At 51.7% G+C, this 16,836-nt stretch overlaps 2 protein-coding genes across 2 annotated transcripts; one reads left to right on the top strand and one right to left on the bottom strand.

Moving 5' to 3' along the window:
• Positions 1–6,001: 6,001 nt before the first annotated feature.
• LOC309604226 (olfactory receptor 14A16-like) lies at positions 6,002–6,967 on the top strand (the record flags this gene model as incomplete). Its single annotated transcript, XM_082339159.1, has 1 exon — positions 6,002–6,967. One exon carries the CDS (start codon positions 6,002–6,004, stop codon positions 6,965–6,967), a length of 966 nt encoding a protein of 321 aa, XP_082195285.1.
• Positions 6,968–14,987: 8,020 nt separating this feature from the next.
• LOC309604225 (olfactory receptor 14A16-like) lies at positions 14,988–15,980 on the bottom strand (the record flags this gene model as incomplete). The annotated part of the gene is made up of 1 exon (XM_082339158.1): positions 14,988–15,980. The coding sequence occupies one exon, from the start codon at positions 15,978–15,980 to the stop codon at positions 14,988–14,990; it is 993 nt and encodes a 330-aa protein (XP_082195284.1).
• Between the last annotated feature and the right edge of the window lie 856 nt (positions 15,981–16,836).

The raw sequence follows: 16,836 nt of genomic DNA, 5'->3' as shown, positions 1-16,836 counted from the left end.
CTGAAGCTCAGGGCAGCACCTGGGGAGCTGAGAGGTGTGGGAATGGGTAGAGACCAATGGGAGGAGGAAAGCTGGATGGACACTGGGAAATGCGTACGCCCAGGCAGCCTGCTGAAAAGATGCCTTTAGAAGTGGTCAGTTCAAGCAGGACGTGCGGAAAGATGTGAAAGAGTGCTGAGAGGCAATACACAGTACGCTGGGCAGAGCAGGCTCAGGGGTGTAACAGGGGAGATGAGTATTTCTTCTCCCGAGTGTAGTACATGGGCTGGAAAAGTCCATGTTGGCATCACGAGAATGCATTGTCTATGGATGAAAACTGTTCAGTGCCTTTCAGCTGCTGGAAACTGTGCTCATATTTTCTTCAAATGTTAATGATCATTCCTCACCTGTCCAGGCAGCGGTGCTCAGAAGGTGCTCTGCAATAGAAATATGGGCACCAAATAATATCCACCCCGAGCCTTGCACAAGCCCCTGGACCTCAAGGACAGATGTGCCTCAGGGAGGTCTTCCTCTCAACAAAATGCGCTTTCTCAAGTTGTAGGCAGAGGTCCATGAATGTTGGAGAGTCATGGTCATTTCTGGAAGTGGAAATGGAAAGCCCTGCTGAGAAACCTGGCTGCTGCGTGGTGCAGGTCCAGAGAATCAGCCGCCAGGGAAGCTGTCCGAACTCCATACATTACCCCCAGAGCATGGGGTTGCTTTCACCCAGACCCAGCCTTTTGGCTCTTTCCAGCAAGCTCTTGATTCAGAACATTGGCTTTCCTCACTGCTCTCCAATAGCATTTAATTTTCTTCATTGACAGCAACAGCCAGCCTGCCAGATGCCTCATTTAGGTGGCCTCACTCATCCTGTGTCATGTGGATCTATGCCATCCATACCAGCATGTATGTGCCTCCCAACTTCTTGCCCAACCCCAGCCCACTCATTGGAAGGGCAGCGTGAGAAACAGAGAAGGCTTTCCTGTTGTTTAAGCACTGTTCAGCAATAGCTAAAAGAGTTTTCATCAGAAATCTGAAACTTGGAGCCCTATGGATTGCTATGAAGACAATGAACTCCATCCCAGCCAGACAATTATTTCCACAGTCAGAGGGAACCTGAGGGCTTTCCCTCATGTTGAGGACATGGAGAGGTGAGGAATGAGAGTGTCATTCAGGCTGGAAGGGACCTGGCTAGATATCTGTAGAAAACATCCTCCTCAAAGCAGGATCACACCAGGTTGCTCATGGTTTTATCCAGATGGGTCTGAGAAACTTCCAGGGATGGAGGCAGCGCACACGCTCTGGGAAACGGTTTCCCATGTCTGGCTGTCCTCACCTTGCAAAACTTTCTCCCTATATTGAGCCTGACCCCCTCGTGTTTCAGCTCATTGCCTCCTGTGCTCCTGCCTTGCACCACAGCGTCTTCTTGGGAACCTCATCATAGGCAATGCAAGTCTCTTCCATCCTCCCCACAAAGCCCTCCATTCTCCAGGGTGAACAAGCCCAGCTCCCTCAGACTCTTCTGACAGGACAAGTGCTCCAACCTTGGCCATCTCTGTGGCCCTCCACTGAAATTTGCGGATCCTCCAGCTTGCCAATGTCTCTCTGCCATTGCGGGGAAAGAAAACCTGGGCAAGTATTCTGGATGCAGTGTCACAAGTGCTGATCAGAGGGAGAGAATCACGTGCCCTGGCTGTGCTCCTGCTCACACAGCCCAGGACGGTGTTGGCCATCTTTGCTGGTGGCTCATCTTTTGCCTAATGGAACCCAAAGACCAGCAGACCCTTTCCTGTGGAGCTGCTACCCGCGTAGCCAGTCCCTGTCCTATGCCATTTCAGGGCCTACATCCACTTCAGGAGCAGGACTTTGGTGGAATCTTTACTGGATACCATGAGGTTTCTATGTCCTTTGGGATGGCAGCCCTGCCCTCCAGCCCTGCCCTGCTCTCCTCACTGGGATGTCTTCTACAAATGTATATGAAAAAGTCCTCTCTCCAATCCTCCAGGTCTACTCAAAAGATGTGAAACAGGGCAGGTTGCAAGCTAGACCCCTGCAGGACCCTACTACCTAGATGCCTCCAGGCAGAGCATCACGCATGTACCACACTCCTCCAAGCCCAACTACTCTCCAGCTGGTTTTTCCTCAACGACTTATCCACCCATGCAGCCCATACTGTCCTAACATGGACACAAGAAATTTCTGGAGGGATGATGCTGAAAGCCTTGATGACTTCCAGGTAAAAGAGCATCTCTGCTCTCCCCGCATCCAGCAATCCTGCCCTTTCATCACAGAAAGCAAAGAGGATGGCCAGGAACAAGCTCCCCTGGGTAAATCCAGTCGCCTTCTCTTTCAGACACCCAGAAATGGGATCCGAGTGGACACGCACTGGGGCACAGCTTTTCATTCCCCTGCTCATCATTTGGGCATTTTTGGAAGGTGCATGCAATGTGTGGGTGCTGCCAGTGATCAGGGAGACCCCAGAGTCTCCGTGACCTTTCAAAGATAATGCTGGAGAGTGGCCTCGCTGTGCCATTGGCCTGCTCACTCAGCTGCCTGCGATGCTGCCCCTCCTGTCCCATAGACTGGTAAAAGATTGTTTGCTCAAGTGATCCCTCACTTGATCCCCATCCACTGCTGCCTGTTTCCCTCTAGAGTCCTGCCTGGAGGCACAAAAGTTTGGGAGACCTTGCTGGGGAAGTCTGCGGCAAAGAGGACACACAGAATCTCACATCTATCTATACCTGCTCTTCTTAAATTCAGCAGTGGCCGCACAGGATCTTTGTTTCTTCTTTAACTGTTCCTGAAGCAGAAAACACTCCTTATGGTGCCCTTCAATTGCCTTTCAAGTTTAGACTGAGTTTCAATTTCGACTATTGCTAGTCTTTTAGGATGCTGTCCTTGAAGACCAGCTGTCCTGAGCTCTGCCACCTGCCTTGGCAGCTCATTCCATCAGTGTCACAGGTCTCTCTACGACATTAACGGCTCCCACTCATCCTGTCTGTGCCACTGGCTGAGGACATTGCTGCACATTTGGGTTGAAGCAAGACAGCTGTGGAACCAGGCCACCTCATCTTTGCCATAAGGAATCCAGCTACCAAGTTTGCAATTTAACGAGGCCTGTAGTGATCCTGTGTGTGCAAAGGCAGAGACAAGGCATGGACAAAATAGAGCCGCATGTCTTTCTAGCCCCAGGTCTAAGGAATCAGGATGAAATGCATAAATTCACTCAACAGAACACATCCTCCCAGCTTGGAGAAATTAGATCATTTCACCTTCCTGGGTGTACTCCTTAATGATGAGACAAAAAAAAAAGGAGGATTCTCATGCCCAAGTCTTTCTGATAGGAGTAATGACTCTCCTGGAAGTAAGTATCTCTCCCCTCAGCTGAGAGAGGGAAAATGAGTGATGCCTTTAGCCCGTTTCACTGCAGGTTCCCCTGGAGCCCCAGGGACACCTGGAAGGAGCCCAGAGGGGCAGAGAAAGTGGTGCCTTGGGCTGGGCCTCTGCTGCTGAGCTGGGCTGGGCTCCTGGGATGGAGGCAGCTCATGGCAAGTGGGCAGCACTGCAGAGAGACAGCTCTGCCCAGGAGCAGCTCCTCTGCAAAGGGCAGCAGGGCTGAGGGCACTGCCTGCAGGCAGCGAGGGGAGATAAGAGAAGTAAGAGTGATCTTAAGGGCTGTGTGGATTGGGAGGATGCTGAGAGCACACTGGAGGAGAAATCTTCACAGCCTTGAACACAGTAAGTCTCTAGCAGCAGGGCAATGCACATGAGAGCCTTTGAGGTGTCTCACAGACACGGAAGATCATGCTGCAGATAGGAAACGGCAGGATGGCGCTCAGGTTCTCTTTACTGTGGAGAAGGATGTGCTCTATCCTGCCACACTGTCAGAGAACAGGACATCATGGCTGCCTTCTCCAAAGGATTGCTGCAGGCGTGTGCAGCCAGGGCTGTCCTTCAGAACAGGATCCCTGCACCACAGGGGGCTGAGTGCTGACCCTGGCAGGCGGCAGACTCCCTGCCCCAGCACTCAGCCATCTCAGGGAGACCCGCACAGCTCTACGAGAAGAAGCTGTGGGTGGAAGGAGGGACTGCTGACAGGGCAGTGCAGGGTCCTTATGATCCTGAGAGGCTGCTGCACGGGACAATGCGGCTCACAGATTGAGCTTGTGCCCAAGTCATTTCCGAGGGCACTTTTCATGAGTCTGTTCAGGGCAGGGCTTTCCTGCTTCTGTCTGTGCTTTCCTCAATTTGTGCTTCCACTTCTCCCTGGCTCGGCTTGGTGGGAATGGAAACACAGTTGTGTGCATTAGAGAAAGGGCTGAGGCTCCTAAGCCATCACACTGAGGTTTACTGGGAACTTCAGCAAGTGCCTTCACCCCCACCAGCCCACAGATAACACCAGCATCACCTTTCCAGGTTCATCAGGGTTTGCGTGACCTGTTCTTTAACACGTGTGCACACAGAGCAGAGCAGTGCAGCACTGTGCACAGGGGCTGGGCTGGGGTCTGTGAGCACTGGCAGGGAAGAGACGCGGGGCCAGAGAAACAGCTCCCGGCTGGGACAGCTCCAGGCAGTGGAGACAAGGGCAGGGAGGAAGGGAAATGCTAAGGGAAACCCTGTTGCAGGGGAGATATGGGCACCTCCCGGCCACCCCTGCAGTGCCAATGCCTTCCCTGAGCAACACCCCTCTTGTCTCCTCTCCCGCCTAGCAAAGCCCCCAGCCAGCACGTGGGGTCTAGGGTGTTGGTCACCTCCCCGTCCGTCTGCCAGCAGGAGAGACAAAGTGCATCTCTCCTGCCATGTGCCCCTTTCCCGCTGGCCAGGGGCTGAGGGTGACTGCCCTGCACTGTCACCGTCCGGGAGGTGGTGCGCAGTGCTGGGTAAGCGAAAGGCTTTCCTGAGTGCCCCCTGTCTCTCTCCTTGCCTCCCTCAGCTGCTCTTGGTGTTGCTGTCAGGCTCTCTGGGAATGGGAGTTTCAGCTGCAGAGTCAGGCACTGATCTTGTGGGTCCTCCCATTCGGGTGTGTTTATGGCAATGAGGAGTCCCAGCTTTCCTCTAACCTGTGACGCTCTGGGCAAAGCAGTCTGTGAGGCTCGGGAATGAGCTGACCCTCCCTTAACCTGATGCCATCATTAGCACAGCTGGCTATCTCCTTGGGGTGTCCTTCCAGGCTGTGAGCTGCCTTCCAGGATGCAAACCTGCCCTGTAGCACCTTATGTTATCTGAAGGCCCCATGGAGAAGTGCAGAGATGCTACAACAGTGAAAATGCTGTTGGGTTTGTGAAATGAGCCATGTGTGTCCGAGGCTAAATGTGGGGTGCTGAGACCTTGAGAAAGGGTGAGACATTTAGTGGTCTGCAGTGGATCCCTCAGCTCTCAGCAGCGTCCGGTGGCTTTTCAGGGTAAAGTGGGAGTGTGATCGCCCTCCACCTCAGAAAGATGCAAGCCCAGGGCAGCTGGGAACAAGATGGATAAAAAGACTGGCTCTCCTCCCTCTACACTAAGCCACAGGTAACCCTCTTGCCTTGTAGGACTCCCTGTGTTCTCCCTAAGGGCAGCAGAAATGCTGAGGGTTTCTGACATCCAAACACACTCCCCAGGGGAGATGGAGGGAAGCTGTAAAACTAACCTCTCCAACTGCCTTCTGCCATCCCCGTTCCTTAGCACTGGGAGCTGCAGATGCTGACAGGCCCTTCTGGGGTGGGAGCAGTTTCATTTGACAAAGTCAAACACCAGCACTGGACCCTGCACCCACCGTTCTCATGAACTGTTTCCTGCAGAGCAGGGCTGACTCCTCGGCAGCCAGTGGGAAGAGCCCCTGCTCCTCATGGCACACTCAGCCAGCACTAACCAGAGCTCCACGAACAGAGCTGAAGGAAGGTCTCTTAGAAAAGGAAGAGGGTGGGTGCATGTGTCAGGGAGAGGGTCCAGGGAAAATGGTTTGATTTTGCTCAGGGAAGTTCATCCTAACTTGTTGCTGCCTTTTCCCCCTTGGACAGCGCCCCATGCCCAGAGGAAAGACATGTCCAACAGTAGCTCCATCACCCAGTTCCTCCTCCTGGCATTCACAGACACACGGGAGCTGCAGCTCTTGCACTTCTGGCTCTTCCTGGCCATCTACCTGGCTGCCCTCCTGGGCAATGGCCTCATCATCACCACTGTAGCCTGCGACCACTGCCTCCACACCCCCATGTACTTCTTCCTCCTCAACCTCTCCGTTATTGACTTGGGCTCCATCTCCACCACTGTCCCCAAATCCATGGCCAATTCCCTCTGGAACACCAGGGACATCTCCTACGCAGGATGTGCTGTCCAGATCTTGGTGTTTGCATTTTTTATTTCAGCAGAACTGTGTCTCCTCACCATCATGGCCTATGACCGCTACATTGCCATCTGCAAACCCCTGCACTATGGGACCCTCCTGGGCAGCAGAGCTTGTGTCCACATGGCAGCAGCTGCCTGGGGCGGTTGCTTCTTCTATGCTGTGCTGCACACTGCCAATACATTGTCACTACCCCTCTGCCAAGGCAATGCTGTGGACCAGTTCTTTTGTGAAATCCCCCACATTCTCAATCTCTCCTGCTCCGATGACTACCTCAGGGAGGTTGCGCTTATTGTGGTTAGTCTTTTAGTAGTATTCAGCTGTTTTGTTTTCATTGTGCTGTCTTATGTGGAGATCTTCAGGGCCGTGCTGAGGATTCCCTCACAGCAGGGACGCCACAAAGCCTTTTCCACGTGCCTCCCTCACCTGGCCGTGGTCTCCCTGTTTATCAGCACCGGAATGTTTACCTACCTGAAGCCCCTCTCCATCTCCTCCCCATCCCTGGACCTGGTGGTTTCATTTCTGTATTCGGTGGTGCCTCCTGCAGTGAACCCCCTCATCTACAGCATGAGGAACCAGGAGCTCAAAGATGCAGTGTGGAAAATGACGACTGGATGTTTTTCTGAAGCAATTAACTGTCCATTTTCTTATGCATATCACTTATAATGTATCTCATTACAGGCTCAACCTGTCTTTTGGAGGTTTGGTGGTTGTGGCAGTTGTCTTTTTGCTCAGTTTTGCTTGTGATAATGTTGTGCACAAAGATTTGTCATTATTCATACCATTTCTAATTCACTATCTACCTTTCTAGTGTTACCCAGAGGCTTGAAAGGAGAGACATGTTCTCTGTGCATTTAAAAAAATAAAGGACCCTGCAGTGACTTTTTTGTCTGAGACTTTTGTTTTTCTGAGACTTTCTCTGGAGCTGCACGGCAGTGCCTGTGTGGTGACGTGGAGGGGGAAAGAGTCTCAGCACAGCAGCACGGCCAGGCAGCACCAGCGCTTGGTCTTTCCCAAGCTGCATTCTTTTAAATTCCACACTCTCTTTCTGAGCCCCTCTCTTGGTGTAAGGAAGGATTGCTCTGGCAGCTTGGTCACAGGCCTTTTGTGTGGCAGTCCTGTGACTGCAGGCAGGGACAGGCAACGGGCACTTCTGTGACAGAGCTGACCTCCAGAACAAAGTTTCCATCATACAACGGGATCTCCTGATGGCAGTGCCTGAAATCTTAGGTCTTCTACTTTTTCGCTCAAGAACAAGCCCAAGAAAGTGCCCTCAAGAGGAAAACACAGCCAAACCGTTTGAGTATTCAGTGTGGGAGCACGTGGCAGTGTCCTTGCACAGCCAGGCCTCCTGGGGGAGATAGGAAGGACCAGCAGAGCAGGCTCTGGGCTGAGCCCATGGTCGCTGGACACCACAGGGAAGCTGCCCCAAGGCAACCGTCACAGACACCCAATAACAATCACCCTTTCCAGCACTGGACTGTCACCCCACCTCGTACAGGTTGTTTATCCCTCCATAGTGGCACACCAAATGACTAGGTCAGAAGTCCATGTTTGTGTTGTACAGAGGTGAGATCACGGAGGAGATATTCCTGGAAGACATGTCAAAGAGTATTGAAGAGAGGAAGGTGATTAGAGAAAGCCAACATGGCTTCACAAAGGCCAACTTGTGCCTGACTCCTCTAGTGGCCTTACATGGAGTAACTGCATTAATGGACAACGGAAGAGCTAGAGATGTCACCTGTCTAGCCTTCTGTAAGTCCTCTGATATGGTCCCCCACAACATTCTTGCTGCTGCTAAGTTGGAGAGATACAGATTTGACAAATGCCCTCTTAGATGGATAAGGAACTGGCTGGATGGGTGCATCCAAAGAGTTACAGGCAATGGATCCATGTCTGAGTGGAAACCAGTACCAAGTGGTGTCCCTCAAGGGTCCGTACTGGGACCAGTACTGTTTAATATCTTCATCAATGACATAGTCAGTGGGATTGAGTGCACCCTCAGCAAGCTTGCAGATGACACCAAGCTGAGTGGGACGGTTGATTCGCTTGAGGGGAGGGACGACATCCCGAGGGACCTTGACAGGCTTGACTAGTAGGTCCGTGCAAACCTTGTGAAGTTCAACAAAGCCAAGTGCAAGGTCCTGCACCTGGGTCGGGGCAATCCCCACTGTCAGTAGCGACTGGGAGATGAATGGATTGAGAGAAGCCCTGCAGAGAAATGTTTAGGGATATTGGTGGGTAAAAACTTGGACATGAGCCGGCAATGTGTGCTTGCAGCCCAGAAAGCCAACCATATCCTGGGCTGCCAAAAAAATCATATCCAGCAGGTGGAGGGAGGTGATTCTCCCCTCTAACAAGTAACAAGGGGAGACAATCACTTCAGCTCACTCTTTTGGCAAGGCTCCTCTTTATATGTTCTAGGACACTGCTGGCCACCTTTGCTACCAGGTCTCACTGCTGGGTCATGTTTTGCCTTCTGTTCCCCACCCCCACCAGGGCCTTTTCCGCAGAGCTGCTCCCCAGCCAGGCAGTCCCCAGCCCCTGCAACTGCAGGCTGTTAGGCTGTCCCAGGTGCAAGACCTGGTGTCCTGGTTTAACCCCAGCTGGCAACTAATCACTACGCAGCCACTCACTCACTCCCTGCCTCCAGTGGGATGGGGGAGGAACTGGAAGGGTAAAAGTGAGAAAGAAACTCATGGGTTGAGATTTAAGCAGTTTAATAACTAAAAAGAAATAATAATAATAATAATAATAATAACAACAACAACAACAACAAAGAAATGTAAGGAAAAGAGGAAAAGAAAAAAGGAAAGTGAGAGGAAAATAAAACCCAAGAAAAACAAGTGATTCAAATGAAAACAGTTGGTCAAATACAACTGACTGATGTGTAGCCAGTCCTCAGTCAGAGCACCCCCCCGCCAACCTCCCCTCCCCGCCCTGTTTTATTGTTGAGCATGACATCATACGGTCTGGAAGATCCCTTTGGTCAGTTGGGGTCAGCTGTCCCAACTGTGTCCCCTCCCAACTTCTTGTGCACCTCCACCCTACTCACTGATGGGGTGGAGTGAGAAGCAGAGAAGGCCTTGATGCTGTGTAAGCACTGCTCAGCAGTAACCAAAACATCTGTTTGTTTTCAACACTATTTTCATCACAAATCCAAAACATAGCCGCATACAAGCTACTATGAAGAAGTTAAACTCTATCCCAGCCAAAACCAGTACATCTGGACTTTGTCCTTCATCTATCTCGTGAAGTTCCTGACAGGACAGTCCTTCTGCTTGTCAGGTTTGCCCTGAATGGCATCCCTAGGGCACAGCAATGGTCCTCCCAATTTAGTGCCATCCACAGACATGGTGACAGTTGCCTCCTCCGGGTCATGGAGACAGGTGTTAAACTGCACAGGGCCCAGGAGAGGCCCCTGTGCTGCCCCACAATGCCCCAGTATGGCCCACTGGCGTCCAGGTAGGGTATGACCCCTTCTCCACTGCTCTCTCAGCCTCATCATCCAATGGGGTTTCACCCATCTGTTTGTTGACCCATCCAGACTGTAATGGCCCAATGTGGGTACCAGGATATAGAGGGAGACCATGCCAAAAGCCTTGCTGGAGTGGAGGTAAAGGACACCCACTGTTCTCCCCTCGTGCATAAATGCAGTTCCTTCATCAGGAAGGCCATCAGGTTGGTGAGGCAGGATTTACCCTTGGCTAATCCATGCTGACTGCATTTGGACACCTTCTGCTCTTTGAGGTGCCCAGCAATGTCCCCCAAGAGCACTCAGGGGAAGGCTCACTCCTCCCCCAAGTGAGCTTGTACAGCCTGGCGTTCCCGGGGTTGCACTTTTGGCCTCTTTCAACGATGGCTGCAACATTGGCTTGTCCTCACTCCCAAGAGACCTCTACCAATCCTGTGACCTTTCAAAAGGGATATTCCAAAGAAATATCAATCTTCCAGTGTCACTTCATTACCACTATTCTGCTCGTTACATGGTGTATTTAATTTAAACGAAATTTAAATTGAATTTATTAAAAGAAATTAAAATTACTTATGTAAATTTAATTTTTATCTTTCATATATTTTCACCTTTCTTGATAGAAGAACCATTTCTAACATCATCTTTTCACAGGAACACTGCCTAGACAAAAGCCCTTTCCCTTATTCTCCTGTTTTCTCCTCCCCTTACTCTTGGTTCATTCAGATTCCTCTCACCCATCCAGCTGCTGCTTTGACATCAGGGACTTAAAAGTTTGCCTCTCTTTCAGAGGTCTAATTGTATCCTTAGCCAACTCTTTAATTATGTTTATATCTCTCTTCTTTGGATCTGCCTACCTGAAATAGTTCTCCTAAGATTATCCCCTGTAGAAAGGCAACCTCATTAGAGGCAGCTTGTGCTTAGCAGATGCTTGCAGAGTCGGTTTTCTTTATGGAACTTGACCATGCTTGACTTTTCCTTTGCTTGCAAATAGGAAAAACCCTTCTGTGCCTGTGTGCAGCCAGGTCTCTAAGGAGAGCAGGGGGGAGATGGTGCAAAGGAGCTGTACCATCCAGCTGCAGAGATCAGTGGAGAAGTCTGCTGTAAGGAAAAGTCCCAGGTGGGCACGGAGAGAAATGGTGGGGTTGGGGAGGTGAGGTGGGAGGTTGTCAGAGCTCAAGGGACAGCTTCTCCTACCAGTCCAGACGTCCTGAGGAGACACCCTGCAGCAATATCTATTGGAGAATGCTGCTGTCACCTCTTCTCTAAACTGAAAAATAATAAACTACACCCTTAGAAATAAAACCTCATTTTTATTAGAAGCTCTGACAAAGTCTCCCCAGGGACTCATTAGAGCAGAGAATTGGAGGCCATGATTACAGGGAGGCAAAGGGAATGTGCAGGCAGCTCAGCTGCTGAGGAAACTTTTTTTGTTTGTTTGTTTTAAATGAAGCAGCAAGGCCAAACCCTCACCCCCAGGCAATGGGAGGGCAGATCCTGTCCCTCATGTGTGGGTCAGGACTCTTCCTGGGGGCAGTGGGATTTGAAGGTGAGCAATGCCAAGTCAGGACAACCCCAATAAGGGGTGAGGGGCAAACCAAGTCCAGAGCCTCAAAATCAAGTTTTGCCTAGTCCAGATATGGCCGCACCAGTGCAGAGCCGAGGGGGATGATAGCCCCCTTGCCTGGGTGGCCACAGTCCTCCTACTGCAGCCCTGTATGCAGTTGGCCTTACTCACTCTTTCTGGGTAGTGTTTGCTCTGGGAAATGGCATTTGAAATGATACTTCACAGGGCCTGCGTGCCTTTCTTCGTGGGGACATAACAAACCAGAACCTCCAGGTACAACAGAACACCCAAGTCAGGTGCCTGCTGCTGGCTATCAGGTTCTCAGGCAGAAGTGATGTCATAGTCAACATCCGAGCCATGTGTCTGCTGATGGCAATCACCCAAAGAGACTGGAGACTAAAGTGACCTCACACTCACCTTTGTTCTATGTGCTTCCTCATGGTCTATGAGCTTCTCAGACACAATTGATGTCATAATGCCATCCCAACCCATCAGCCCTCTTGTGGCCTATCAACTGACCAGACAAAAGGAACCTCACCATCATCTTCCAAGCCATGTGCCTGCTACTGGCCTTTCAGCTTCTCTGGTAGACACAACCAAGCCATGTAGCTGCTGCTGTCCCATCAGGTCCTCAGGTGGAAGGGGTGCGACAACCCATACCCAAGGCCTCTTCCTGGAGGCGCCTACCAGGTCCTTAGGGAAAGGGATTTCCACAATCAGCGTGCCAACCAGGCGCCTTCTGCTGGCCCATCAGGGTTGCTGGCAGATGTGAACCAAAAAGCACATAACCCAGCCACCAGTCAAGGGCTGACCTATCAGCTACTTCCGAAAGAAGTGATCTCACAGTCCCTTTTCCCAGACACGTTCCTGCTGCTGGCCTATCACCTCCAAAGACAGAAGTGACCTCACAGCCCCCTTCACAGCCTTGTGCCTCCTGCTGGCCCATGAGATCCTGAGGCACAGCTGACCACACCATAACATTCCCACCCGTCTCCTCCCTGTGGCCTGTGGGCTGACCAGATCCAGGTCACGTCACATTCCTTCTCAAACACCTTGAGACTGCTTCAGGGCCTCATGATCCCTGGCCTGCCTTCAAGAGGCCAAACAGCTTAAGTTCGGGTTAGGAGGGGGTTGAAGGTGAGGGGGTTAGAGCACAGGAATGAGGGCTTTGGGAGTTAGGTGTTCAGGGTAGGGCTTAGGGCTCAGAGCTCGCCTTTCAGTGCTGGGGATTAGGCAGTCTTAGGGGGAGGGTTTGGTGTCCTTCTGAGGGTGCCTGGTTAGTGTTAAGGCTGTGGGCTAGCTTTGTGGCTGAGGGCGTTGTTTAGGGCTGGGGATAGGGCAAGGATTTAGGCTAGCATTTTAATGCTAAGGATAAAGGCTAGGGGCTTGCGTAAGCAATAGGGTAAGAGTAAGGGTAAGGAGTTAAGGGTCTGGGATTTGTCTTAGATGGAAAGTTTGAGGTGAGGGATAGGCTAAGCTCAATTAGGTCAGTAAGAGTGGATTACTGCCGGGGGGGAGTGGCATTTAGGGGTAGGGTTAGGGCTTAAGGTTACTGGTTAGAGATAGTGTAAGGGCTAAGCATGAATGTTTTCACAGTCTATGTTTTCACAGCAACGTCATCATAACCCCTTTTACTTCTTCTTTAGTGTTTATTGGCCAAGCCTCTCTTCCTTCCCCCAAATCTCCCATCTCTCTTGCCCAGGCTCCTCCTGACCTCCCCAAATGTGTCATCTTGTTGGGGGCAGCTTTCTGATGACCTTCGTGGCCTCCGAGTAGCTCTCTCCCTGCAGCTGATCAGTCAGAAGTGACCTCAGAGCCAGGATGCCACGGGACACATTGTGCTGCTGTGCTTGAGAGGCCTCTTCACAGCCTACCCAGCAGCACTGGAGAAAGGTGATGCCCTGCACCATCCCAGAGGCAGCCTGCTTGCAAACCAGCTCAGGCACCAGAAGGGTTGCTGGATTACCTTTCCCACATGGGTGCCTCAGTTACCCCAGAGCACCCTGGATGCAGTGGCAACCTCTGTGAGGACAACTGAATCAAGCCCAGAATGTAAATTTTAGAAAAATTTGAAACCTATGCAGAAAATCTCTCTGTAACAGCTGAAAAAAGTCTTCCTTTCCAGCATTGCTAGACTTTTAATGACTTTTTATGAAATTTTGCTGATCACTGAGGGATGCTGCTAGTATCTGGCTCCTCGGAGGACTTGGTACCAGTGATGGCATTTGGTCCTGAGTCTCCAGCCAACTTCCCACCCCACCGCATCATCCACTTCTTCAGTCCAGATCAGGACACCCAGGTCAAATGCATAAAATCAACTTTCTCACCATGGTAGGTTGAGAAAGCTGGATTTGTTGACTCTGCAAAAAAAGAAGGCTTTGGGGACACCATTGGAACAGCCGTCCCACACCTACCAGGAGGTGATCCGGAAGAGTCAGGCTCTTCACTGTTGTGCATGATGGGATGATGAGGGCCAATGATCAAGGAGGTTTCCCAGAGAGGAGGTGCCATCTCCATCTTTGGTGGGTTTGAAGCCCAACGTGAATAAAGTCCTGTGCAACCTGGTGTGACCCCGTGGGTGACCCTGCTGTCAGCAGGAGGTTGGACTGGAAACCTCCGGAGGTCACTTGCATCCTGAACGATTGTGTGTTTCCAGCCACCACGGCTTTTCTCTTGAGGATTTGAGGGAAAGCACTCAGGTTCCCCATGACCATGGAAGTCAGTCAGGCATAACTATGGTCAGAGCAAGTGCAGCTTTCTTGTCCCACTCCAGCCTGTTGCAGGTGAAGGGCTGCTTGGCAGGTACCCCTGAACAGCCCTGGCCATGTCCTTGCCTTCACCTTGTATTTTCTTTTTCCCTCTTTTGCCCCTCCCAAGTTCTTCCCTTTGATCATGCTCATGTCCTCCCATACAAATAGTCCACCTCTCGCTACCCTTCCCTCATCAGCTATGGTTTGTCTTGCTTTGTGCCCTCATGTGGTGTTTCTGGGATGCTCACCGCAGTAATACCTATTTCGGCCAGCAATTTCATTTAATTAGTATGTTGTCATCAAGGCAGGCTCAGACTGGGCTGGATGAGGAGCAACCTCAAAGAAAAGGGCCTGGGCATTACAAGGGATGCCATAGCAGCCAGTGGTGGTGCTAAACAGTGCAGGCCCTGAGCCCAGCAGGAGGAGGCAAAAATGGCCGTGCAGCAAAACTCACCCATAAACCTGTGGTGAGTGGAGAGTGCTGCAAGTGGCCAAATAGGGAGGCTCACTCCAGTGACTGAAAGCTCCCTCCAGTCCCATTCCACACATCGCCCTGAGCCCTACTGCCCTCAGCCCATGGAGAACAGCACAGCAGCACAGACTCACGGGGGCAATGGTTTATCCTGTTCCTGAGCTCAGCTTTGGAAGAAGAGCCCAACCTCCAGACACCAGCACTGAGGAAATCCCCTTTTATTACAGAGATGTGATATGGGAGGCCAGCTGTGCCATCGGGCCAGACACACGTCCTTTGGGTCAGACAGACTGGGTTCATGCCTCTGGAGAAGCGGACTGCATGCAGACATTCCTGGAGAAACACAGTTATCACAAATAAAATGCCCAAAGCACAGGAGGTTCCCCAGATACATTGGAAATCACTTGGAAAGAGACACGGGCAGCTTATTGCTGCTGAAAGACTACGGATTGAATGAGTTTCTTCACTGCGTCTTTGAGCTCCTGGTTCCTCATGCCGTAGATGAGGGGGTTCACTGCTGGAGGTACCACAGAATACAAAACAGCCACCATCAGATCCAAGGATGGGGAGGAGATGGAGGGAGGCTTCAGGTAGGCAAACACTACAGTGCTGATAAACAGGGAGACCACGGCCAGGTGAGGGAGGCACGTGGAAAAGGCTTTGTGTCGTCCCTGCTGTGAGGGGATCCTCAGCACAGCCCTGAAGATCTGCACATAGGACAGCACAATGAAAACAAAGCACATGAAGACCATAAAGACACCAAGAACAAGAAGCCCGATCTCCCTGAGGTAGGAATGTGAGCAGGAGAGCTTGAGGATGTGGGGAATTTCACAGAAGAACTGGTCCACAGCATTGCCATGGCAGATGGGTATGGAAAAGGTATTGGCCGTGTGCAGGAGAGCATTGAGAAATGCACTGCCCCAGGCAGCTGCTGCCATGTGGACCCAAGCTCTGCTGCTCAAAAGGGTTCCGTAGTGCAGGGGTTTGCAGATGGCAACATAGCGGTCATAGGCCATGCTGGTGAGAAGGTAACACTCTGCTACTACCAACAAGGCAAACAGAAAGATCTGGGCAGCACATCCTGTGTAGGAGATGGCCCTGGTGTCCCAGAGGGAATTGGCCATGGATTTGGGGACAGTGGTGGAGATGGAGCCCAAGTCAATAACGGAGAGGTTGAGGAGGAAGAAGTACATGGGGGTGTGGAGGTGGTGGTCACAGGCTACAGTGGTGATGATGAGGCCATTGCCCAGGAGGGCAGCCAGGTAGATGCCCAGGAAGAGCCAGAAGTGCAAGAGCTGCAGCTCCCGTGTGTCTGTGAATTGCAGGAGGAAGAACTGGGTGATGGAGCTGCTGTTGGATGGTTGCTGCCTCTGGGCATGTGGTCCTGTTCGTACAGGAAGAGTCAATGAAGGGGACATTTCTCTGAGCAAAATCAAAGCTTTCTTTTAGACCCTCACTCAGACACACTCTGCCCCATCCCACACCCACCCCATTCCTTTTCCACGAGACCTTCCTTGAGCTCTGCGGCTGCAACTCTGGCTGAGTGTGCTGTGAGGAGCAGGGCCTCTGCCTGCTGGCTGCTGAGGACTCAGCCCTGCTCTGCAGCAGTGAGATCGTGGGAACGGTGGGACAGGGGCCAGTCCTGGTGTTCAACTTTGTCAGATGAAACTGCTCCTAATGCAGAAGGGCCTGTCAGCATCTGCACTCCCATGCTAAGGAACAGGGATGGCAGGAGGCACTTTGGGAGATTTTAATGCTCCACCTCCATCTCACCTGGGCAGTTTTCTTAGATTTCAGAAAATGTCAGCATTTCTGCTGCACTCAGGGAGAGCAGAGCAAGTCCTGGGAAGCAAAAGGACAAGGACAGCCAAGTGTCCTAACGATACCATCTGATTAAGGGAAAAACAGCTTATTCTCCAGCCCCATAGACCGTATTGCCCACAGCCCCACAGTTGAGATGAAAGCTGGGACACTTGTTCCCATGGACACACCTGCATGAAAGGACCCACAAGATCAGTGTGTGACTCTGCAGCTGAAACTCCCATCCCCAGAGAGCCTGGCAGCAAGAACAAGATAACAATAGCAATAACAGACCAGTGGAGGAACAAGGGAAAACACAGTGAGGGTGTGGCTGAGAGAGGCCAGGGCAGAGGCATTGGGGCACTCAGACAGCGTTCCCCTTCCCCAGCTGTGCGCGCCACCTCCCAGACACCACCATTGCCGGGCAGCTGCTCTCAGCCCCTGTGCTCTGCAGAGGGAACTGGGCCCGTGGCT

The sequence above is a fragment of the Platalea leucorodia genome, assembly GCF_965183815.1.
Source record: "Platalea leucorodia genome assembly, contig: HAP1_HAP1_SCAFFOLD_484, whole genome shotgun sequence".
Taxonomy (NCBI): domain Eukaryota; kingdom Metazoa; phylum Chordata; class Aves; order Pelecaniformes; family Threskiornithidae; genus Platalea; species Platalea leucorodia.
The sequence above is the reverse complement of the archived record's forward strand: the minus strand, read 5'-3'. Positions and strand labels throughout refer to the sequence as shown.